Source organism: Salminus brasiliensis, chromosome 4, assembly GCF_030463535.1.
Source record: "Salminus brasiliensis chromosome 4, fSalBra1.hap2, whole genome shotgun sequence".
Classification (NCBI taxonomy): domain Eukaryota; kingdom Metazoa; phylum Chordata; class Actinopteri; order Characiformes; family Bryconidae; genus Salminus; species Salminus brasiliensis.
Genome location: NC_132881.1, coordinates 26500768 through 26525725, shown reverse-complemented (window position 1 = coordinate 26525725; position 24958 = coordinate 26500768). Strand labels below are relative to the sequence as shown.

The 24958-nt window shown below is 41.5% G+C and overlaps 3 protein-coding genes across 4 annotated transcripts; all 3 read left to right on the top strand.

Moving 5' to 3' along the window:
- The first annotated feature begins 1327 nt into the window (after positions 1-1327).
- Positions 1328-8117, top strand: ube2d3 (ubiquitin-conjugating enzyme E2D 3). The gene is made up of 7 exons (XM_072677744.1): positions 1328-1637; positions 3028-3091; positions 3184-3215; positions 3670-3747; positions 3867-3972; positions 6268-6361; positions 7474-8117. The coding sequence occupies exons 1-7, from the start codon at positions 1614-1616 to the stop codon at positions 7517-7519; spliced, it is 444 nt and encodes a 147-aa protein (XP_072533845.1). The 5' UTR covers positions 1328-1613; the 3' UTR covers positions 7520-8117.
- Positions 8118-9854: 1737 nt separating this feature from the next.
- Positions 9855-15124, top strand: LOC140554056 (uncharacterized). Of its 2 annotated transcripts, none has more exons than XM_072676866.1 (4): positions 9855-10309; positions 10991-11082; positions 11182-11246; positions 13575-15124. In XM_072676866.1, exons 1-4 carry the CDS (start codon positions 10112-10114, stop codon positions 14711-14713), a joined length of 1494 nt encoding a protein of 497 aa, XP_072532967.1. In that variant the 5' UTR covers positions 9855-10111; the 3' UTR covers positions 14714-15124. The 2 variants fall into 2 exon arrangements, with proteins under 2 accessions (XP_072532967.1, XP_072532968.1); XM_072676867.1 differs by having other exon boundaries at positions 10121-10309; positions 10950-11082.
- Positions 15125-15692: 568 nt separating this feature from the next.
- On the top strand, positions 15693-24928 carry manba (mannosidase, beta A, lysosomal). Its single transcript, XM_072676864.1, has 17 exons — positions 15693-16275; positions 16959-17053; positions 17802-17907; positions 18015-18185; positions 18287-18410; positions 19214-19383; positions 19632-19742; positions 19827-19978; positions 20526-20643; positions 20736-20822; positions 20919-21086; positions 21403-21621; positions 21791-21955; positions 22073-22217; positions 23134-23276; positions 23410-23670; positions 24426-24928. Exons 1-17 carry the CDS (start codon positions 16057-16059, stop codon positions 24648-24650), a joined length of 2679 nt encoding a protein of 892 aa, XP_072532965.1. The 5' UTR covers positions 15693-16056; the 3' UTR covers positions 24651-24928.
- Positions 24929-24958: the final 30 nt, after the last annotated feature.

Genomic DNA, 24958 nt, shown 5'->3' with positions numbered 1-24958 from the left:
TCAATCTTGTCAGTCTCGGACTAAGGCCTTGTCCACACTTATCCAGATTTTCTTGTTTTGGCCCGCCGTCTACACAAACACTGCGTTTTAGGTGACTGAAATGCCTGGTTTTTGAGAGTCCTATTTTCAGTGTTGGTGTGTGGACTGGTTAATGCTGACGTTGTAATGTTAAATTGTGCGTGGTTGTTGTCGACTACTGACCGGGTTTACTTTTTCATTACACTGTGACAGAACATCCTGCGCTCACATTTGGATAAAGCAACAAACCCTGGAACTACTCTGCAGTGATTCAGAGGTAGCGGTGTAGGATTTGAAGAGTTGTTGTTGTCCGGGTACGAATCATATTTTGATTGTGTGAGAGATCATAGGGTTAGGTGGGCCTGCTGTTTGAACACTGTGAGAAAATCTTAGTTGTAGGAAATGTGCTTTAGCTGTGTGTTGTGTTAATAGGTCTAGCAAAACACTGTATTTTCAACATATGAATCTGCAGATATCCTGAAAGATAATCTGGAATTACAGTATATTTTACTGTATAAAAAATAAAACTGCAGATAGTCGTAGAAATGAGTGAGTGAGATTCGATGTAGATAATTGGTTACATATGACTAGTCAAAACTACATTAAGGATATGTCATCCTGGCAATTTGACTAGTCATAAATGGCTTTATAGATTTGTAGATCTGACATTATTACTCCTAACAAATGCATATAATGCTGGGGGGCTTTATACCCCTCTGTAGCCCACGCCTCGCATTCTACTAGAATTTGGAGCATTGCTGTGAGAATTTGATTGCAGGGTCAGGACGGATTGGATGATGACCACCCCAACTCATCCCAAAAGTACTGGATGGAGCACCGTCATTCCAGAGAACACAGTTCCATTGCTCCACAGCTCAATGCTGGGGGGCTTTATACCCCTCTATAACCCACGCCTGGCATCTGGCATAGTGTCAAGAGGGTCATCATGTTTATCTGCTTCAGAGAGTCCTATTCTATTCACAATACTTCTGTCCAGGGCCTAGACAAGCTGTGTGTGTGCATTTGCACCTCTTTGTCAGCAATGGGTGCAGCTTTTTAAAAAAGGTAGCTAAATGGAGGTGTCCACAAACATTTAGACATATAGTGTACGTTGTGTTCTTTTTTCTAATGCTGAAACATGATTTATTTGTACTTAATGGAGATTCTGACTGGAATTTATGACTAGTATTAGGTAAATGAAGGGTGGTCCCCGTGGTACCATCCCTTTCCACCAGCGCCACCGGCACTTTCTCCAGTGCTGTAGAGGGCAGCACAACATCGGCATCGTCCTTTTATGCGTCATTAAAAGCGGAAGGGTGGTCAACGTAACGGACATCTTGTCAGCTGTGATATTACTTTTTTCTTTTTTTTCTTTTTTTTTTAAGTTTCTTAAAAAAAAAAAAATTCTGGGGTGCTGAGTGTGTGCGTGGTCTCAGGGCTGGTTGTTGAGCAGACCGGGCTGTCGCTGTATGGACGCCGCTGAGTGTGTCCGTTAGTGTGTTCTCTGTCCCTCAGTGTCAGTATCGGCGCCGCTGCGGGTCCGGCCGCTTTGGAGTGGAGCTCCGGTTACTGAAACCTACACACGCAGTGCTCAGATGGCGCTTAAACGAATCCAGAAGGTAAGGACAAAAGCTTCTGACGACTTTCGTAAAGAAACGAGTTGCCCGTCACACCTCAGGAACACCGCCGCTCGCCTGCGAGGCGCCTCTGCGGCCAGTCTGAGTCGTGTTGGTCGGCTAGCAGGAGCGGCTTCTTCTGGGTAACGGCAACATTTCACCTTTTAGGTGACTTGTTAGCCAGCGGCGATGTGCTTATCACACACAACCGGGCTGTACAGTTAGAGACGGCGTTAGTCCCCGACAGGTACGTTAAAATACCACCGTGTAGCTCAAATAAGTGCTGGTGTTTCGCCACTGGGAACTTGGACGTAGTGTGGTGTCAGTGCTGCGTGGAGAAGAAGCCAGTAGTGAATGGACGGACGGACGGTGCCAGCATTGCAGTCGTGCCATAGGCTTGATCAGACGGGTGTAATTGGGAATTGACAGTGTTTTATTCAGGTCGTAGTTAGTTAAATACATAAGAAATTGAGGTTGGGATTAACTTGCCAATGGCGTATTTCTCATTAATTGTACCCTTTAAATCGTAGGTCTCTCCGATCAGAGCTGCTGTTAATTGGTGGAGGAGTGATGATGATGGTGGTGGTGGTGGTAGTTACACCACAGGCTTCACATAGACCCCTTTCTAAGTTTAGCACTCACAATGCAGTGCAGTTTCACAATTGCAGTGCTCCTGCTCCATTCTTAGTAGCATGGAGATCACCTTACCCCATTGACCAATGCTCTTCCTAGCACCTATTTGTGAGCTGATATTTTTTAAACTGTAAGTTTTTTGATTCCCAATAATCTCAAACTGGACTCATGATCAGCCTTTTCACGAGCCTCATGGCATTTGGTGAATGTGTCAACCAGAATCTCACATTTAAGGCATGGCCCTGGGTTGTTTTTAGTTCAAGAATGTTGCTGCAGTTGTGCAACGCTCAAATGAGGAGAGCTGGAGAGTGCTGGATGTCTGCCCACTAACTCTGCGACCCCCCCGCCGCCCGCCCTCCTTCAGATATACTTCAGGTGTCTTCCCACCCACCGGTAAAAATAAACGTTGGGCTCTGGTTTAGCGACGGACATGCCTGTGTACTTGTTTAGGTTCTGTCCCATCCCCTGTCCCTCGTGACCCCCAGGAGCTAAAAATACAGCCTGCCAACACGCACAGCGCCCGCACATCTCATATTGCCACAATCATCCAAAATTGCCATGGTGACAGGCATGAGTCACTACTGACCTTTCATCAGTATTCGAGCTTAGGTGTGTAAATTATGATGTCCTGATTACAGTAAATAATAGTGTTGAGGGTGTCACAACGTGTCGATTTCTCACCCCCCCCCCCCCCCCCCCACACACACACACACACACATGCACAGGTGGTCTATTAATTTTATTTATTTTTTTTTAATAGGAACTGACTGACTTGGCCCGTGATCCTCCAGCGCAATGTTCAGCAGGTCCAGTGGGGGACGATGGTGAGTTTCTAAACCTTAAGCGTAATACATAGTCAAAGAAAGGCTGTATAGATGTTGCATGTGAACGACTTCTCTCTTTCCTTCTTTTTCAGTGTTTCATTGGCAGGCTACAATCATGGGCCCTGTGAGTATGACAGAGTCTCTTCTTGTTAAAAGTATGCCATTAACATTTAAGAGGGCCTGTGTTTCTGCTTAGTAGGTTTTATGAGCTTATGAGGTTCCTGTAGATTTACATACCTGAACAGTCATAATTCATAACTTAGCATTTTTGCTTCTGTTGCTTTAAGATTTATAAATGTGAGTGATGTATTATCCGATTGGCTGTCCTGTACAGCTCCTCAAAAAGCAGTTGGAACAGTCCTTATAACTTCGCCACGAATGCTTAGGCCTGAACTACTGCAGGCTAAATAGCCAGATATGTGTAGATGTGATGTGATGTCACACAAACCAGCACATGTTTACACACACACACTAGAGGTTTGTCTAGGCTGCTTGTGTTAACCTGTTCTAGCTGCACTGACTCCTTGTTTTAGTAAACACATGCAAGTTATTGAATGACCATGATTATTTGTGTGCAGAATGAGAGCCCCTATCAGGGTGGGGTTTTCTTCCTGACTATACACTTCCCAACAGACTACCCTTTCAAACCCCCAAAGGTGAAGTTATCACGTGTGTGTGTGTGTGTGTGTGTGTGTGTGTGTGTGTGTGTGTGTGTGTGTGTATTGTATGCCATTTGCTGTTAATCTTGTCTTAATAAGGTTGTCTTTTATGTTAGGTTGCATTCACCACGAGAATCTACCACCCAAATATTAACAGTAATGGCAGCATCTGTCTGGATATCCTCAGGTCCCAGTGGTCACCTGCACTTACCATTTCTAAAGGTATAAAAACAAATGCATGCATATGCTTGGATACACTTTATGTCCAAAATTGTATTGGTGAGGTGCACTAACTGTTGACACAAGTGTTCAGTTGTGCAGACTGCTTGTATAATCTCTCTAGAAAAGTCTTGCCAGTAGAATGGGAGGCTCTGTAGCAACAGCACATGGGCATAAGGGCACCATGCCTAATCCCAAGTGTTGGCTAGGAAGAAAATCAGCAGTATTGGACCTGCGGTCAAGTACTGCTTGGATGAGATTGGAGTGTTTTTTTTTTTTTTTTGGTAATTCTGATCAGATCATTAAACATCAGGTCCTGGAACATGGGTCCAGAGTGGACATGCTGAGATCAGATCTAGTCTGGTCTTCACCTGACAATCTTTAACAAAATAAACACTTGTTAAATGCTAATTTGTAAAATGCTATTTTGCAGTGTCATCATTACCAAGCATGTGGTTTAAATGGTAATTTGGTGAAAAGTGCGCGTTACATCTAATAGTCGAAGTGCGTGTTTGACAGGCCTGGCCAAATTTAAAACCAGGAATGGAAGAAGAAAAAAAGACCTCAGGGTTTTGGTTGTGTTTCGTCAGAAGAGAAGTTGTTGAAGCCAAAACAGGTTAGAGAAGGATTTCTTAGAACTCAGGCATTCAATGATTGTTTACAAATGTAAGTGATTCCACGGGTACAGCTTTCTCTGGAAGTGACTATCCTATATTGTGGAATCCTCAAACAAGGGATGAATTCTCAGATGGTATTTGATCTCTGAGGGTATTCAGCTTCTCTCACGCTTGAAAAAGTCTTTTAAGAAAACCACTGAACAGGAGTGGCCTTCATGGGAGGTTATCATGGGCCAGCTGGATGTTCCACAGCACTACTGGATTAGTATTCATTGGAGATTTGACACACCTGCTTTTGGTAGCTTGATGTATCAATTCTGTGGATGCTACACAACAAATCTCAGGATTTCTAGCTATTAATTATAAAAAATTATGTGCATGCTTTTTGCATTAAGAATGTTGACTTTGTGGAACGGTGCTCCATCCAATATTGTTGGGATGAGTCCGGGGGTGGAGTGGTCATCATCCAACATCCTGACCTCACTAACCATCTTGTTGCACAGCAATGCTCCAAAATCTAGTAGAAAGCTTTCCCTGGACAGTAGACGGAGGGACATGTACTTTAACAAAAGCAGCATAAACTCTGTATTAATAATTTGGAAAGAAACACTAAATGTGCAGGTGTCCCAATACCTTTGTCCATGTAGTGTAAACCATGATATTCAAAATTATAAGCACAAACCTCCAATGGCAGCAACAAATTGTGGTCAGTCAATATCCATGTTCTATTTATATACTAACAGCAGAGAGCCTACTCATACGCTCTGTATGCTGAACTATAGGAGGGAGAGGAGGAGGAAGAGGGAACATTCAGCTTTTGTGTGTACATATTATATAATGTGTATTACACATTTGGTTCTAATAGCTGTAGTGTATATAGCACAGTGGATAACAGGGCTGCCCTCTGTGTGGGTTATTTTCGCCACCAAGGCAAGCATGCCACGCTTTAACAATTTCCAAGAATCCTGCTAAGGTAACTGTAATGTGTGGCATGAGCTCATTCTAACCCATGGATGACAACACACAGTGTTAGGGTTTTTATTATCTAGGTAAAGGTAGCATTATTAATGTAAAATAACAGCTTCAGACTCTGGCTCAGCATGCTGCCAAGTTTGGAGTCATATCTGTGTAAAATCCTGTAATATTACTCTACCGCCTCAGTCCACATGATTCTCTCACTGTCAGTGACTGCTCTGTATCTCTCAGAAGTCCAGAAATGCATGTAAGTCTGTCCTGCTTGTTACAACCTGCTCAAAGTGTGACTTCCAATTCCTGACTGTAGGGGGAGCTCAGGAGCAAGAAGTATACCAATTCTCACAATTCACAGTTTAACAGTGGTTTGGCTATTGCCTATTGCTTGCGAACTATTGGTATTCGGTACCATACACACTTTCTAGTAATAAATTTGGTTTGTTCAGCTTTAATGAGTGTGGTTGAAAGTTTTCAGGAAGGTCGTGTTTGGGTTTTGTTTTGTTTTGTCTGTTTCCCCTCTCCCATAATTGAGGTCCAGTGAGTCTAAAGGTATGCTTGGGACCAAAAAATGATATCTTAACTTCATTAAACTTTTATCTAGATATATTAAAAAACATTTTATGCAAAAGAACAGTGCACCACTACTCCAGAGTCTGTCATAATTACATGTTTTAAGTGATTACTGCTTTCTCCCCCCCACCCCCCGCAGTTCTCCTGTCCATCTGCTCACTCTTATGTGATCCAAACCCAGATGATCCTCTTGTGCCAGAAATTGCACGAATCTACAAAACAGACACAGAGAAGTAAGTACACACGGATACAGCTGATCTCTTTTGTACACCCACAATACTATCAACATCTGCATTCTCATTCAAAGCAGACCAGTAGCACCCATTATGTCTTGTTAATGCACTACCTTGTCAGGTACAATAAAATGGCCAGAGAATGGACAGAGAAATACGCCATGTTGTAGGTGAGGGGTAAGAAACTGCATTGTGAGCAGTGGAGAAAGCAGGATAGAAAGAGTGGTGTGATGCTTCCTGTGTGGCACTGCATGAATGTGTGACCACTGCAATCATGGAGCACTAATACAAACGAGCCCTTGCTGTCCGACTGCCAGGTGCAACCAGGAGCTTGCTACGGCTGTATTTGACAGGCAAACACTGAATCACATCAGGAATTCTTTAGGACCAAATGATGTAATCTTTATGTAAGGAGTTCAGCTTGTATGGATCTAGCACTCTGGTGACTGGTTTACTCGTGTACAGTGTGTGAAGAAATAGAATCCTGTTAGTAGTCTCACTTGTTTGTGAAAGGTGTGTGTTTGCTGTAGATCAGTCGGGAGCCAGTGAAGACCATTGAAAAGATGGCTGGCAAGTGCAACCAAGTGCAGTGTTGACTGTTCAGTTTCTTACTTGACGTCTGAGCTCTGATCCACTGTTGTTTGTGTGTGGTTGTTTTGGTTCTATAACTTAGAATGATGCTTAACTGGCAGTGGCATGTTCTTGGTTTTGTTAAATCTAATTGAGCTTCGTTTGACACCCTAGCCAGTTCTACTACTGAAGCTGTTGTGCACTCATGGCTTCAGATGACTTAATGACTTCAGTACTACAGCATGCTGTGCTTTTGTCTCAGAGTCTGTAAAAGACAAATCATGATTATTCACTCTTTTAATGGATAAATGTTGTAGAATATTCATATAAAGAACGCAAATGGAACGTTATAAAGTAACTAATAAAGAGTGTTGATTGGATCTGTCTGAATTGTATTGTCTTTATCAGGACTAGGGCAGGTCAGCACTGCTTTTGCATTCACAGAATGGGCCTTTTAAGTACTACTCATTTGCACTGGACAGGATTGCTCAGCATTTTTACAGGATAATCTTTTTTTTTTTTTTTTACTTTTCTTCTTGCAGATACAACAGAATAGCGCGGGAATGGACGCAAAAATATGCCATGTGATGTTGGCAGGACACACTTATAAACTGTTGTTTATGCTCTCGTGTTTGGACACTGTCTTAAGGCCGTTTTATCCCGTCTGCCTCTCATGGAGGAAACAGTCCCAGTTGTCTGCTCGAACAAGACTACAACAAATCCTGCAGGAATCACCACAGTTTTCAGCTCTGAACCGGACCTCCATCCACCCAGTGGAACCTTTTATTATTATTATTATTATTTTTTTTTTTTCACTGCTTCCTGCTTTTCTGCCTTGTGGTCCATGTGTCCAGTAACTTTCTCTGACCTCTCGCCTCGTGCCACCTCTGTGTGACCGCAGTGCTGGCCTACTCAGGGAGAGGGAGTTTGACTGTAGGCTGTGCTGCTTCTTCAGGGCTGTACTCTTTCAATGCATGTCATCACAGGGTGACGGGTCATTTTTGCACAGCAGTGGCATGATGAGTCTGATTCCTCTGTTAAAAATTGTTTTAAAAAATATCCTGGAACTTTCAGATCCTCTGTTTGGCCCAACGTTTCACAGCTGTGGCAATGAAATAGAATCAATTAATTGGCTTACATGTCCTGCTACTTTTATTTTTCCCCTCAATAAAGTTGTGTAACTCATTTTCAGTTGTCTTGGTCTTTTTTTGTGAACATAATCTTGGTAGCTAATAACTCTTTAAAGCTGCCAGCTGTCTACTGGGTTTCTATGTAGATCCATTGATTCATATCTGTGCTACTGAGATTACTGTTGAATAATCTGTAAAACCTAATGCTGAAAACAGTACACAAAAACGGAGATAAATGTTTTTATCTGAAAAGCATAATGTAGATTGGCTAAGAGGTCCAAATGACTGAATGTGGCACGCATGTGTTTTATATTTTCAATATTAACTTTAGTATTTTAGCTGCTTTTTAGTTGTTTTCAGCTGTATCCAATACTGCCCCCTCTTGCCTAATACTACTCCTATTATACATGATGCCACCAAGCTGGCAGCATTGTGTAATGGCCAGGGTAAAGGGTGCTATGTACTTCATCTGAGACACAGAAAGCGTCACTGCAATGCTAATGCAACAACACTACACAGCTCAACACACTTGGAGTGCAAACTCTTTTACCTTGGCTAATGGATGACCACGTTGATGAGGAGAAGCGGGGCCAGATCCAGTATGCTCTTCTGGACTCACAGCCACAGATGACCACTATACAAATGTATTACATGAATGTTTTGCATACTGTACACTGCACACTTTTAAAAGCCACAGCATGACTTTGGGTTAATGTAACATACAGCATGGCAATAATAAGAGCCAGATGCAGTTTCTGCATAGGCCTAAATATTACATAAATCATGTATGTCTTACCAATGTTGATTGTATGTTGATATGACATTCATGACTGGATAAACATGACCTACAAGCATGCCAATAATAAGAGCGGCCTTTTAGATTAGATATATAGATTGTCATTATTAATAACAAGTAAAGGCTCTCACCTTGCCCTTTTAAACCAGTGTTCTTTTAAGGCCTATGTACAGCTAAGCTGTGTACTTTAAGACTTGCCATAAACAATGGCCACACTGAAAAATGGCCGCTTCTGAATATCCTTCTTGCAGGACACATCCAGCTATAACCTTCCAGCAGCAAGTAAACAGTCAGTTCTTAAAAGGTGTGTATTAAAAGCAGAAAAAAGGGGCAATCGTATGAATTTGAGCCATTCTAACATAGATAACTGGGTCAGATCATCTCCAAAGCACCAAGGCAGGTTTTGTGGGGTTTTCCCAGAATGCAGTGGTCAGAACCTACCCAAAGTGGTCTAAAGAAGGACAACCACTGGCGACAGGGTCAGAACCTAAGGCTCAATGGTGTGATCCATGGAGGCCCCACCTCACAACAGAACTTAAAGGATCTGCTGTCAAAGTCTTGGTGCCAGATATAACAGGACACCTTCAGAGGTCCTGTGAAGTTCATGCCTCGGACGCTTAGATCTGTTGTGGTGGCACAAAGGGGGCCCTCTCGGTAATGCAGAGTGTGCAAACTTACTGTGCACTATATAGTTCCTATGGCACAGTTTCAGTGAACTCCCTACAGTTTCTCCGCTTAAGTCGGAACGGACGGACAGGCGTTTACTTTTACAGCTGACTTCCGGTTATGACGCCATTGCGCACCATTTCATTGGCGCTTGAGCGGAACTTTAAAAAAGAGCTCTGCGGTATGATTGGCTGCTCAGGAGACGCACAGCGCGCGGAGCTGCGTAGAGTTGCGCACTCCCTTCATCCGGACTCCTTCGCTCCCTATCAATCAAGTACTTCACTACAGAGTGTCAGGAATAGTGCTGTTCGAGCGGCCCACAGTCATTCTCAACTAAGTGTGTAGCGAGTAAACGAGGGAACACACTCGGAGCAGGGACACGCACTCATGGAGTTGTTCGGAAAGCAAGGCATCAAGGCAACTGCCTCACTTCCGGACGCTGCCAGATATAAGTCCTGCTCTCAAGCCCCGCCTTATTTTCCCGCCCCTCCAATCATTGCTTAGCAACCGTTACTATCCGCCATTATTTCGGTCAAGCACTCAAGACCATCGCGGCGGAGCCAGCGGAGCCAGCGGAGCCCTCCGGACATGGTCAAGCGATGTGCGTGGGGGTCTTGTAACAGCGACACCCGATACCCTAACAGAGTAGAGGGTGTTGTTTTCTACCCTTTCCCAAAGCCCAAAACTAATTTCCAGAAATGCCAGCTCTGGATTCGCCTGTGTGGAAGACCACCCAATCGGCTGAACATGGACACCATCACCAAAAACACCTACGTCTGCTCGAAGGTAGCTAGCTAGCTAACCGGCTGCGCTGCACGTTTTCATTAGTAGTAAAAGTCAGTGTTTACTACGGACCGGCTCCTGTGAAAAGCTGCACCCTGAAGTGATAAAATTTAACCTTCGCTGATCCTTTCATTTACAAGTGTGTTATGAGGATTTTTTAAGGCTTATTTTAAACACTTGTTTTACCACCTTAGTTATTAAGAACCTAATTATTTTAGTATGTCAGGTAGTGCTAAGTTACTCCGTCCAGGCTCAGGAGACCTGCAGAGCTACTTAGAGCTACTGCGCATGCGCAGCAGCTGCACCGCATAGTGACTGTTAGAGCTAGCACTAGTGTTTTCTTGGCTTGAGGCTAATTCTGCTTTACTTCAAGTACAGTATAAAAAGTCATCTCACTGTTATTATTGTCCTCAGTGGTTCAAAGTGCATGACCAATCAAGGTAGACAAAACAAGTATGAATATCCCCAATAATCTTATGTTTTTAGAATTCTATTAAAATATTTGTAATACTTCATTTTTGATGAATTATTTAGACAGTCTGCATATTTATACCACCGTTGAATGCTGTGAGCATTTTCTTGTAAATATACACAACAGATTGACATTTTTACCAAGCTTTTCCATTTTCTAATGTGTTGTTAGCTTTTATAACCAACCATGACAATATTGGACGTTTCTCTAAGCACTTCGTCAATGGAGCCCCGACTGACCAGTCCCCAGATCCTCTGGATGCACTGGATGAGAAGAACATCCCCAAGTCACCTCCGAAGAAAAAGTAACCTATAAACACAAGAGCTTAGCTTTTATCTATATAAATTGTTGTTTATATATGTCTCTAATTGTGTGTGTGTGTGTGCATCTGTGTGCTGTGCAGGCAGAAATTTGAACAGAGCCAAACCAGAATAGAGACTGTGGAGATTATTCCAGCCATTAACACAGGTGAGTGGAAGCTTTGCTGTAGCTAATAAACAGTTTATCACATGATTTCACACTGTGATCTTTTTTTATCTGAACAGTCGATCAGGTGATCGTTTGGTGAGCTACTAATGAAGTGTCAGGTTCAGTAAGAAATTCACTGTGAAAGCTGAGCAGAACATAAGAACGTGTCCTGATTTATGAGGACAGGATCACAGATATCCACACAAAATGTGAAAATGCTCTGCCATATCGTACCAATAATTTAGCTGTAGTTTAGTACTGCTGACTAAAATTGGTAATTTCAGGGGTATTTTATGAGATTTCTCTGTCAAACCAAGAGTTTATTTAATGCTCAGCTAAATGGCTGGTTAAACACATGTACTGTTATAGGGATGCACCGATCTGGCCTTTTCAGTTTCGATACTGATACATAAACTTTGTATATTGGTTGTTATCCAATACCAATCAGATACCATTTCTGAATTAATAAACTGGATACCTCACCATGTGGGAGAGATCTAAGGCATCAGAATTGACTTAAACGTTACTTTACTAACTTTGTAAAACAAAAGATAACAATTTGCACATTTAGTGCAGTTTCACACCAACCAATTATAGTGAAAGGATCGTCTCTATGGATTGGCCTAATTATCCTATACCCTAGCCCGCTAATTTTGTTCATATAGGGACCAAAATCCGATCCTAATATCAGATTGATGCACCCTAACTGTCATACAGGTTCTCAGCAATTCCAGCTGAAACAAAACATTGCCTTTTACATTTTGCATTTGTCTTGTATTATATTACACTGTTTTTGCAACACAGTTCTAAAATGTCCCACAATGCAATGTCTTTTTACAGTAATCAAAAATGTACCTGTAATATATCATCTAATATATTTATATAGACAGAAATTGGAATTCACCAAAAATCAAGCACCATGGCTTTTGTGCTTATACTGGTTATAATAATAATTATAACAATAATAACACTGTCTCTACTGTCCAGGGAAGGCTTTCTTGTAGATTTTGGAACATTGCTGTGAGGATTTGATTGCATTCAACAACAAGAGCATTAGTGAAGTCAAGATGATGGCTGGTCACCAGCCCACCTCACCCCCATGGTGCCAATAGGTCCATGTTTGATCCAGAGAGTTTTGTTTTATTGGCAGTACTTTTTTACAGGGTCTAGACAAGCTGTGTGTATGCATCTCTATCACCAATATGTGCAACTTAAAGTACCTGAATGCATTCAGGGAGAAAAACTTAAAGGACAATAACAGCAAATCACACTTACACATTGATACACAGTGAGATACATATTGCTCAGAGCAGAGTGCAGGAGATTTTGTGAGCCATTACGATAACAATCTGCCCTCTCCGGTGACCAGTCTGAATTTAGAACCTGACAGAGGTCCAGCATCACCTGAGTGAGACAGTGCGGAAAGACCCAGCTTAATAGTAGTGTTAGACCATGCAGAGAATTGAATGTGAGCAGGAGGAGTTTAAACTAGATGCAAACCCTGAAAATAGACTTGCCAAAGTCAATGCATCCCCTTGGATAAGGTAACTTTTCTATATATTTATTTCTGTTTGAAGCCAAACTAATAAGATTTGGAGGTGTTGGAGAACAGTAGGAGCACCATCATTTTTGGAATGGACTACAGAGATGAGTAGTGTGGCAGCATAAGAGAAACAATCATTTAAAAAGATGGAACAGCTGGACATTTATAGGTGGAAGTGCTGTAAATACTTAAAGCTATTTACAGGCTTCTTAATTAATTGTACCAGCTTGTATATGTGAATGTAAATGTGTATAACTTAATGAGATAGTATTGTATTTGGAAGTTGGAGGTCGGTCTTTTTTTTTTATCAACTTTTTTGGTAGTGAAGGCATCTATAGTTGTCTGTAATTTCCATCACTACCACTGTATTGTTATTTCACCTAGAAAAAGTCACCATCCTCACAAACTGTGCCCGCTAGTGTTGCTCCTTTAACAGGTATATCAGTTTGTAGCCCAGTCTGCATTTCTCACTGTTGCCATTTTTAGTTTACACAAATATAGAAAGATTTGGGTTATACAGTATATTGAGTTGAACAAGGTGGAAGTTAACTGCTTCAAAACCTTTCCAAATTTTAAAGCAGTTAAGTGGTCTGCTGGAAGTGTGTTTGCTTTGCACTGTATTGCTAAATGATTGTGTCCCTGGACAAAAAGCATTGGGAAGCCCAAGGAACAACCCTTAGATGTATCATCTTGTGGGTTAGAAAAGCAAGTTGATTTTAAAGCATGATGATAAAATGTCTGTACTACAAGGATTAACAATTTTTGTTTTTAAATCTACCTTCTAGGTCTGGCATTTGAAGATGACCCTCAGAGACACCCTCAGAGAGACGTGGACAGTGGGACGCGGGTACAACACATGGCAGTAATCTCGACAATAAGATCAACATCTGTAGAGGATTCCTTGAGGATGACGGCCTACATTCAAGCTGAAGAAATTGAGCATCTCAAAAAACAGCTGTCAACTATGCAATATACCAGCGTGACACCTGAATTAATCAATAACAGCAGCATTGCCAATTACTTTGAATTTTGTACTGGATTCACATTTGACATGTTTAATGGTCTGTGCACCTTTCTCAGAGTCCCCAGTGACAACACAACTCCACAAACAGTCATTCCCCTCGCCTACACGAAAGAAACTCGGCACACCAAAACTGTGCCTCTCCGCAACCAGTTCTTACTGGTTTTGATGAAACTGCGCAACAACTACGATGTGAAGGACCTGGCATTTAAATTCCAGATTGATGTGCAGAGTGTCAGCTTAATTCTCAATGCTTGGATCAACTACTTATACCTCCGTCTAGGTCAGATATCACTATGGCCACACAGGGACGTTATCTCTGCTCATATGCCAGACGGCTTCAAGAGAGAATTCCCCACCACGTTCGCCATTATGGACTGTACTGAATTAAAACTCGAAAGACCAACATCACTGCTGCTCCCCAGTCAGACTGTTTCTGATAGCAAAACCACAAACACTCTTAAAGGACTGGTTGCCTGCGACCCTCGCGGATCCATATTATTTGTGTCTACGCTTTACACCGGAACGATATCGGACAGAGACATTTTCAAACAGTGCGGCATCATCACGCAACTTTACCATCTGATCGAGACTGGCTACTTAAATCCAGGCGATGGTTTGATGGCAGATAAAGGCTTTCAGAATCAGAAGGATGTTGAGGAAATTGGCCTAAGCCTCAATATTCCTCCGTTTGCACAGAGAAATGAGCAGATGCCTTTTTTGGACATGCAGAAGAAGAAAATGGCAAAGTACAGATTGCATGTCAAGAAAGCCATAACAAAAATAAAAAAATTTAAAATTGTGTCCGAGAAAATCCCTAACTCCATACTTGGTAACATTAATCAGATCTGGTTTGTGGTCAGCATGTTGACCAACTTTCAGCCACACATTTTGTGTCAGTAAATAGATGGGTGAAACCTGTCTCTTATGCATTGCTCAAAATATGCATGCTACCAATGTAATTGTTAATGTAAATATAAACTGTACATAGACAAGTGTTGCAGGTGAAATTGTGACCTAGATTAAAAGATTATGATTGTATAATAATAATATTATTTTTTTTTTATTTTTATTATGATTATATACAATATATACAAAACATTAATGTGACTCTAATTATAGAGTTAAGGAAGCCCATGAACGCCAATAAAGCAGTTTTGTAAGAAGGAATGGGTCAAAATTGTTGTGGAGGTTTAAGTTATTGCTGCTTTAAGGGGCCACACCAGTTTCCATAGCAAAGGTTCACATCCTTTTCTTGCAAGATAGTTAATGTTGGAAAATTCCCCTCAGTAAATAAAAGTAAAATCTCTGTCACTTGTTTTTTGTTTATTTGGGTTGGTTTTTTTATATGCATATAGTTTAGGGATTTGATGATGATGATGATGATGATGATGATCTAATCACATTTCAAGTTTACACAGAAATACTGGAAATTGTGAGGGGTTCACAAAAGTTGTATCCGCACCGTGTCTATATCATGAGCAATTTTTAAATGAGCATTTTTAGCACTGTATTCATTAAAAAAAAACTTTGTGCATTTAAAATTATAGTTATAACTGTAGAAAAAAAGATTAATTAAATAAATTAATCAAATTTTACTAAATGGCAGGGGCAACATTTCTCTGCCCAATTTTGTGGAAGGCATTCATACTTTTCTGCCAAATACATTAACGAATAAAAGCAAAAACAAAACAAAAACACCATGCTTTTTGGCCTTGGTTGGCAATGCGGCATTAATATTATTAATATTCGTTTTGCTGCACTTACCCTGTAAATCCAGGCACTAGATAGTGAAGTATAAAAAATGAGTGGAGCTCAGGCGAAACGACTGTCTGCGTATTTTGTGCGCAGCCCTCACGTTAAAAACGCATCATTAAAACTCCTCGCGGTTCAAAATACGTGAAGATGAACTTCCCGAAAGAAGCTCTAAAACCTGGTACTTTTACTCATGGATGACCTTTAACTGCAGCCTGTGGTGAAATGGTGTTGAAATGAGCAGCTTTTAAAGAAAAGCTCTGAACTGGATGTGTTTTGATGCTGTCAGTCAGTCGGTCGGTCCGTCGATGTGTCAGCTGATGGCTCTTGTGACTGAACCGGGAAGAGAGGTGTGTGTGTGTCTGTCTGTCTGCACTCTCACACTCCTCAACACAGACGTAGCGAAATGTCTCACATTTACAAGCAGAGACACGAGACTACCGTCTAGTGAAGAAATGAGTGTCCATGTTTGAGTCCATTCAGCGTCAAACATGAACCATCTGGGACGAGCCTGCGTACACTTGTATATTTGGGGCATTTTGCTCATTTACTCGGTTCGTCTAGTCAAAGTGAAGTCTGCTGGTTTCGGAGTCTCTGAGGTGAATCTGGACGGGGTTTGGAGTTTGAAGAACTCTAACGGCTCCATCTCCCTCAGTGCTGAAGTCCCGGGGTGTGTTCATACAGCTCTGCAGCAACACAAACTCACTGAGGTAGGCTGGCCTGACAGTCCTCATAGTTTCTCCATCCACTGTCCTGATGATCCACTGTCCTGATGATCCACTGTCCTGAGGATCCACTGTCCTGAGGATCCACTGTCCTGCACAGTGCCCTCTGCTCCAGCACTCTTGATCTAGCTCATCAGCCATTATCAGGTCTTTCACAAAGTGAATTGTATGTGGTCCCCAAAAGTGATCATGGTTAAGTGATCACTCCAGCTAGAAGAACCACTTTTAGATCCAGAAAGGACCTTTTTTAAATTGGTAAAGAACCTCTTTTTTGTGTAAGAAAAGGTTATTACAAACATGGTTCTTTATGAAACCAAAAGTGGTTCTTACAATCCTTTATTTTTTAAGAGTGAACCCTTGCACTGACCACTCTCTTTACAAGTTAAGATGATCTGAACTCACCGGCGTGAGCAGATCTCCATGAGCATAATTGGCCACCCATGATTGAAGTGATTAATAAGTTACCTTGACTAAGTTACCTGCAGAATTCATGGCACTGACACTGAAGTAGCAATCTATCCACTGCAGATTCAGGAAAGACTTAACTTAGGAATGTAAAGTAACCTCTAGTTTAAACCCAGTTACTGTACTGTAAGTAAAATGTATTCCAGCCTGTTGGTAAGTATGAAATGCCATTATCTTTTTTTCTGGTTTCTTATTTGTCATAGGATCCATACTATCGGTTTAATGATCTGGCCTATAGATGGATCTCTCTGGACAACTGGACATACACCACTTCCTTCTCTTTGTCTGACTCTGTCAGGTATGTCAACGTACTGTACTACCAGCTAACTTAAGGCCCTATGTTCCTAACTAATCCTGGCTGAAACCTGTTTTTTTTTTGCTGGTAGCTGGTTTTAGGTGGTCTAAGCTGGTCTTTGGTGCTTAAGGTGGTTGAAAGATGGTCATTCAGGTGCAAACATACACTATTCTGGTATATTTCTGGGAGTTTAATGGACTAGCTCCTTTATCAGCATGACCAGCTTGAGCAAGATGGCCATCAACCTGGTCATGCTGGTCAACCAATTCAGTTCAGTTCAATTAAATTTTATTTATATAGCGCTTTTACAACAAATGTTGTTAGCAGCTTTACAAAGATCCAGGTCCAAGCCTCTTTTTGAGCAACCAGTATGGTCATCCTTTTTAACAAGCTTGGTCATACTAGTTGACCAGCTTGGTCAGGACGATAATACTGGAAGACACGCTTAAACATAAATATGCCATATGCTGCTCAGGAACAACCGGCTTGACCCTCTTAACCAGCTTGCCTGATATTGATTAGGCCCCTTTTGTGACAATCAATGTTTTTCACTTCACCTGTCAGAGGTGCTAATGCTATGGCTGATCTGTGTGTTTGTCAGCCCTAATCACATCATAACAGTGCTGCTAGAATTAGTAGTCCAGTATTATATAGATGAGGACAGCGATATCTTAAAAGACCACTTTTAAAACAGAGAGATTACAAAGCAGATGCATTTTTTAAAAATATATTTTACTGTTTGCTTCAACAGAAGGAGTAAGAGAGCTTTTCTCATTTTTGAAGGGGTGGACACAGTCTCCACCATTTCCCTCAATGGAGTCATCATCGGAAAGACCGACAACATGTTCCGTAGATATGTACGTACACTCCTTCGCTCGAACTGTGTTTTCTCTGTCCTCTAAACTCATAATTAATCATGTAGGACAGAAGAAAGGTGCACTAATGAGTGTTCTTCCTGTTTCAGGATTTTGAAATTTCTGTCCTCCTCAAAGATGTGAATATTCTGGAGGTGTGGCTCATGTCAGCTGTAACGTATGCACTGGACAGGCGTCAAGCCCATACTGCATACAGTGTGCCTCCGGAATGTCCTCCTCCAGTGCAGAAAGGGGAGTGTCACGTCAACTTCATCAGAAAGGTATAATAATGACTACTTGTTGTTAGGTGATGTTAGTTCGGTCTGCAGCACTGTGGCTGTTGGTGAACCTTGATTTTTGATTGTGCTTATGTGTGTTTCAGGCACAGAGCTCATTTAGCTGGGATTGGGGACCCTCATTCCCCACTCTTGGCATCTGGAAAAATGTTCGTCTGGAGTCTTTTGACACTCTTAGGCTACTGAATGTCATCACCAGTCCAAAATATGGTACAGTTTACACGACTCTCTTGTGAAAGTGATCATGGATATTTTATCAAGGTTTTTCCACTTGTTATTAATGTAGTTGATCATCCTGGACATGTTTACTTCTTTAACTTTGCACTGGAGCTACAAGGCTAGTAAGCATCGTTGCTCCAGTGTAAAACTGTAAGAGCAAAGATAAATGTGTCTTGGCAGATTGATCGCATTTGGGGTAAGTGAAATGGATAATTGTGATAAATTGATTTATCACAGAATCCTGTAGGATCTTCACATGCTTTAATATATAGGCTACATTAAAAATAGCATAATTTCTTCTGCTTAATTTAGTCATTCTAACCTAGTAACTAGGACCTTGTATCACACAATACAATCAGCAGTGAAGGATGAAGGGTTGCTTTCTCCAAGTCACATTTAGGAACTTTGGAACGGCTGCTAATGCAATGTCACTAGACAGCTGAGCCTACTTGGAGGAGAATGCTAACTGGCAATTCTGGCAAAACTAAGTATCAATACTTAGACAGCTATACCACACATGACCCCGAGATATTACAGATATATATATAAAAAAAGGTTCCTTTATCTGCAACCCAAAACCCAAATGACTTGTATGTGGACCCATGCTTCAGTTCCTCACTCTCATAACTACGTAACTTGCAGATTAATGTAGTAATTGTAGTAACTAATGTAGTAGTTACCAAAAACTTATAGTAGTTACTGAAGAATAAACCTTGTGTTCAAGAGATTATGTTCTTTTTCTCCCTCTCCTTTCCTCACTCCCTACCTGCCACACTCCTTTCCACACTACTCAGATGCTGTCCTCACATGCTGGACTGTGGAGGTGGAGATACTATTTGACGTTGTCACAGCCTCAAAAGGGATGGTCTTGCTGTCCGTACCACAGTTACAGTCACAGGCGAAGTTTCAGCTTTCACTTGTTCCTGGTCAGAGCAATGCATCCCTCGTGCTCCAGATTAATCAGGTAATGCATGATACTGCTTTCAAAGTGGTTATCAGGAGAAGATAATTATATAACTCTGCCCGTTATAGAACTGTTCCAATGTAATTAACCTGTTAAGTTCTCTGATGTATTACATTCTAAGGCTTTCTGTTCAGTAACTTCAAGGAAAAGCAGTTCACTAAGTCCGTTTTTCTGTTTTTGAAGAGTGAAAAATAAAGTTACCACTAGTGTTAAAGATATCCACCTCTGTGTAATTTTCGTGTTTTAAGAATGTTTCAGTTGATTTATGGTGGCCCTTTGGACATGGAAAACAACCCCTCATGGAGCTGATTATAAATATTACCATGGAGAGCGGACAGACGTTAAATACGGCAAAACTGGTATGAGATTGCAGTTTCTATGGGTTTTTGTCCGTTATCCCAGGTCACCCAGGTTCTTTCACTCACTTTCATTTCTTGGTATAGATTGCGTTTCGTACTGTGGAGCTGGTACAGGAGCCTATTCCTGATTCTCCTGGCCTTAGTTTCTACTTCCGCATCAACGGGCAGCCCATCTTCCTGAAAGGATCAAATTGGATACCGGCTCATGCCTTCCAGGACCAGGTCACAACAGACAGGTGTAGTACTTCACACTCCTAAAATCATTCTTCAAATCAGTCAGGGGTATTAAAAAAGAGTTTTTCCTGCTTTTGTTGAAGTAACTTTCTCTACTGTCCAGGGAAGGCTTTCTACTAGATGTTGGTGCATTAGTGTAAGGATTTGATTGCATTCATCGACAAGATTGTTAGTGAAGTCAGGAATGTGGATGATCACCACCCCATCTCATCCCCTAATGTCACAGCTAAGCCAAAATTACTGGATTGAGCTCCACTGCTCCATGGTTTAATGCTGGAGGGCTTTATACCCCTATTCCCCATGCCTGCCATTAAGCACAGTGCCTATAGGTTAATGTTTATCTGCTCCAGAGTTCTATTCTAGTTGCAGTACTTCTCTACAGGGACTGTGTTTGTGTGTATTTGCTGTGTCAGCTGAATGCTATAATATTGACGGAACATAAAGAGGCTTGAATTTTACCAGTATCCCAATCAATGTAGTAAAACTACATGGAAGCATTTTTAAGCCCATGCACCCATGCTTCTCTTCGTGTGTCTGTTTGTGTGTTAGGTTGACTCAACTGCTTGTGTCTGCACAGATGGCAAACATGAATGTTTTGAGAGTATGGGGTGGTGGGATCTATGAGCAGGATGACTTCTACAGCCTATGTGATCAGCTCGGTATCATGGTATGGAGTTCTAATCCAATAGCATTGCGTTATGTGACCTATTTACTCCTCTGCCTTTGCTCATTTCTCTTCTTTTATTGTGCCCATTTCAGGTTTGGCAGGACTTCATGTTTGCATGTGCGTTATATCCTACAGAACAGGATTTCCTCCAATCAGTACAAGAAGAGGTCATTCAGCAGGTACATTCACTCTGATTGCTGAGCAGTACAAACTCTGAAAGATATCTACAAGCCTTAACATGGCCCAGACTTAACAGGTTTGTTTGTGTGGTTCAGGTGAGACGGCTCAAGTCCCACCCCTCGGTGGTCATCTGGAGCGGGAACAATGAGAACGAGGCTGCCATTGCAGCCAACTGGTTTTTTATCCCTGATGCTGAGAAGCAGCGCTATGTGAAAGACTATGTGCATTTGTATGTGGAAAATATCAGAGAGCTTGTATTGCAGGTGAGAAACACTCACACCTAGAGAGAAAGTCCACCTTAATGAAAGTCTTATTTGCACACACACAACTTGTCTAGTCCCAATACTTTTGTCCATATAGTGTAGCATCAGAAAAATACATGACATCAGAATGTATCAAATATATTAATGTTTAAATGTTTGTCTGTTTAACAATTAAGATTTTGAGCAGCTACCCCTGATAAAATAAGTGCATTAACTTTTTCTAGAAGTATCCACTCATTTCCTGCCTGGAAATATTGTAACCTTTATATTATTTATAGACCTAGTGAAATAATTATTATGTCTTACTTTATTTTAGGAGGACACTACAAGGCCTTTTCTAGTGTCTAGTCCAACCAATGGGGTGGAGTCTGAAAAAGAAGGCTGGGTGGCCCAAGATCCATATGACCCACATTATGGAGATGTCCACTTCTACAGCTACCTCTCTGATTGCTGGGACTGGAAGACTTTCCCTCGTACACGCTTCGCATCCGAGTACGGCTTTCAGTCCTGGCCTTCGTTCTCCACCCTCAGTAAGGTAACACACCCCTACTGAATGAATTTGTGTGGAATAGCCTGTGTACCACTGAACGTCGCTTATGAGCGAGATTTGATCCTGAGGCCCTGACGTGTGTGTGTGTGTGTGTGTGTGTGTGTGTGTGTGTGTGTGTGTGTGTGTGTGTGTGTGTGTGTGTGTGTGAGAACAGGTTTCAGAGCCTGCAGACTGGGATTTCAACAGCAGTTTCTCAAGCCATCGACAGCACCATGCACTTGGGAACATGCAGGTGCTTCTGCAAGCAAAGCTGCATTACATCCTTCCCAACAACACAGATGCTGTACAAAGATACAGAGACAATATTTACATCACTCAGGTAAACATGCACACATCTAACATTTCAGTTTCAGCTCCATCTTACAGAGCTGAAATGTGGAGTAGACAAAATGATTGTCTACACAAACATTTATAAATTTCTGCTTGGCCTGAGCAGGTCATGCAAGCGCAGTGTGTGAAGACACAGACAGAATTCTACCGCCGCAGCCGAAGTGACATTGTTGATGGCAAAGGCCACACCATGGGCGCCCTCTACTGGCAGCTGAATGACATCTGGCAGGCGCCTTCCTGGTCTTCTATTGGTTAGTATGTCCAGTACACCAGATGGAAACAACCGTACCTTAGTCATGCCTGTGGCCTGTTAGCAGTTTATATGTCTGATTGATTGCACTGCATTTGATAGCTGAAGAGTACAAAGTTTGATTGTGTTTATGGATTTGTTTTTGCATACACATTAACTGGCTATTTATTAGACACTTGCCACAGTTGGAGACTGTAACACAGAATTTGTGTGAGCCATTTTTTAACACATGTGTCAGACTCTAAAACCCTTTTCCCTGCACCATAAAATCCTTATTAATATTATCATTTTATTCAGACATGGGAGCCATATCCACAATATAGTGGGTGGCATGTGACGGGGTGGTAAATTTGATTCTAAAGTGGCCGCAGTTCCCGACCTAGCCCACATGCCAGTCAGTTTAAAATACTGTTTTCTTTGCATTAATATTGTTACAATTTTAATAACAGTTTTCCATATCTAGCTTGATGAAACCTGTCTAACATGGAAAACAACTAATAACCAGTGTTAAAGCACATCAGAACTTGGCTTTTTGTTTCTGGCTGGGGTGGTAAATCAAACTAAGAGAAGAATATAGAAAAATAAAGATTTTATTATAAATTAATACATAGTAAATACTTGTGTAAACAGGGACACACACATAATCCTGACAATAATGATAATGATTTATGCTAATTTAATGTTGGTAAAGATGGACATGTGAAAATGTCAATGTGCTAATGAACAATTATTAAAAACATTCATGTTACGTTAATAAGAACACTGTAATTAATAGATTTAAGCTTTGGAAGCACACTTTGGCACATTCTTTGTGTGTAATGCAACTCATCAACATTAAGGACACAATTCGAAGAATGACTGAAGTACACTTCTACAGAGATTTCTTATAAAAAGGATGTGTGGATATGTGTGTTTAGAGTTTGGCGGAAAGTGGAAGATGCTTCACTACTGGGCCGTCCACTTCTTCAGTCCTATTATCGCAGTGGGGGTTGAGGATGAGGGAGACTTGTTGGTCTATGCTGTCTCCGACGTGAACACAGACGACATTCTGAAAGCTACAGTAAGTCTTCCTGTTTGTGTCTCCTTACCCTACAGGGGTGTGTCAGCTGATTGGCTGCAAATGACTTATATTTGCTGGGTAGATTGATGTTGTGTTTTCTTTTTGTGTTTTTCATTTGCCCGTCCAAATGCAGGTAAAACTTTATAGCTGGAGCAGCTTTACTCCACAGTGTTCCCTGGAGTCGGACTGGATAAAAGTCAAAGGAGGCGGAGTCACACAGGTGTTCCAGCGTCCAATATCCACTCTGCTGACTGATTGTGGGAAGTGCACTCTGCAGTCATGCGTGGTCATCTTTGACCTCAGAGACCAGCAGAATGGTATAAGAAGCCCCACCAACTATCTATTTCTCAGCTCCCCACGAAACGCTGAGGGCCTTCAGAAACCCAACATCACTGTGAGTTGTTTTTTTTTTTGCACAAGTGTGTTAATGCTTAACTGACTACATATACCATTATTAATATAAAAGAAAAAAGAATAATTCTTCGTATTAAAAGTTGATAACCTATAGGTGGTTTGAGGAACACCGTTTTGGGTTTTAAGCAAGCAGGCATACCATAAACACTCTCTGGAGTTAATAAATAACAGCCCTCCTCTCCATTATCTCTCCATTATCTCTCCACCCTCCTCTCCATTATCACAAGCCCTGTAAAAAAAAAAAAAAAAAAAAAAAAAAAAAAACACTCCTCTTCCTTCACCTTCTCGTGATGGAAATTTGCACCCCACCACCACTACCACCCCAGCTCCTTCTTCTCGTCCAAGTCATGCTCAGTCTTTGCTTGGCAGAGAGGGTGCCTGGCTTTATCAGCTAAAGCTGCCCAGCACTCTAGCCCAAGTCTAGCTCCCCTTCGGTCCTTCAGCTCACAATAAGTGTGGTCTGCACTTCTCAAACTTTGGGTTAGAATGATCACTAAAATGCTTTTTGAAAACTGGGTCCAGATTAGTAGCCTCTTAGTTTGCATAGGTGCCTAGCACCCTCTTTGATGTACAGTGCCCTTTGTGCAAATTCACACCCCATACCAAAATGTCTGAATTTGACATTTTCTTTATACACGCCTATAAATGAGAGCTTTAACAAAGCATTTCTTTGTGTGTGTGTGTGTGTGTGTGTGTGTGTGTGTGTGTGTGTGTGTGTGTGTGTGTGTGTTACAGTTCACTGTGAATGGTGAAGGGGATAGGTTCAAGGTGAATCTCCATTGTTTCTCACCTGCTCTGTTTGTCTGGCTGGATGTGGAGGACATTCCTGGAATCTTTGACACTAACGGCTTCCTGGTGCTGTCCGAGAACTACACTGTGGTTTTTACCGCATGGAGACCCACCACCTTGAAGGACTTTGTTGCAAAACTGCGCATTACTTCCCTCAGAGACATCTACTGAATACTAGAGTGTGTGTGGGAGAGTGTGTGTATTTTTGTGAGACAGAGAGATTTATAGATCAAACATAATGCATTAGTTTCATTGTGCCTTTGGCTGCACTCCCAGATCACTTTGGTCCAGCAGATTGCACAGTTTGAACTTCTCAGGTTAAACCAGTGACTCACTGGTTGCATATTTTAACCATGATAAACCATGAAATTTCCTCCGTGAGAATCTGAAGAAATTGTGTAAATCATTAATATTGTGTTGTGAGATTAATAAAAGTATGCTTCACCAACTTCAATGGCTGTGAGAAATTGCTTTTGTAG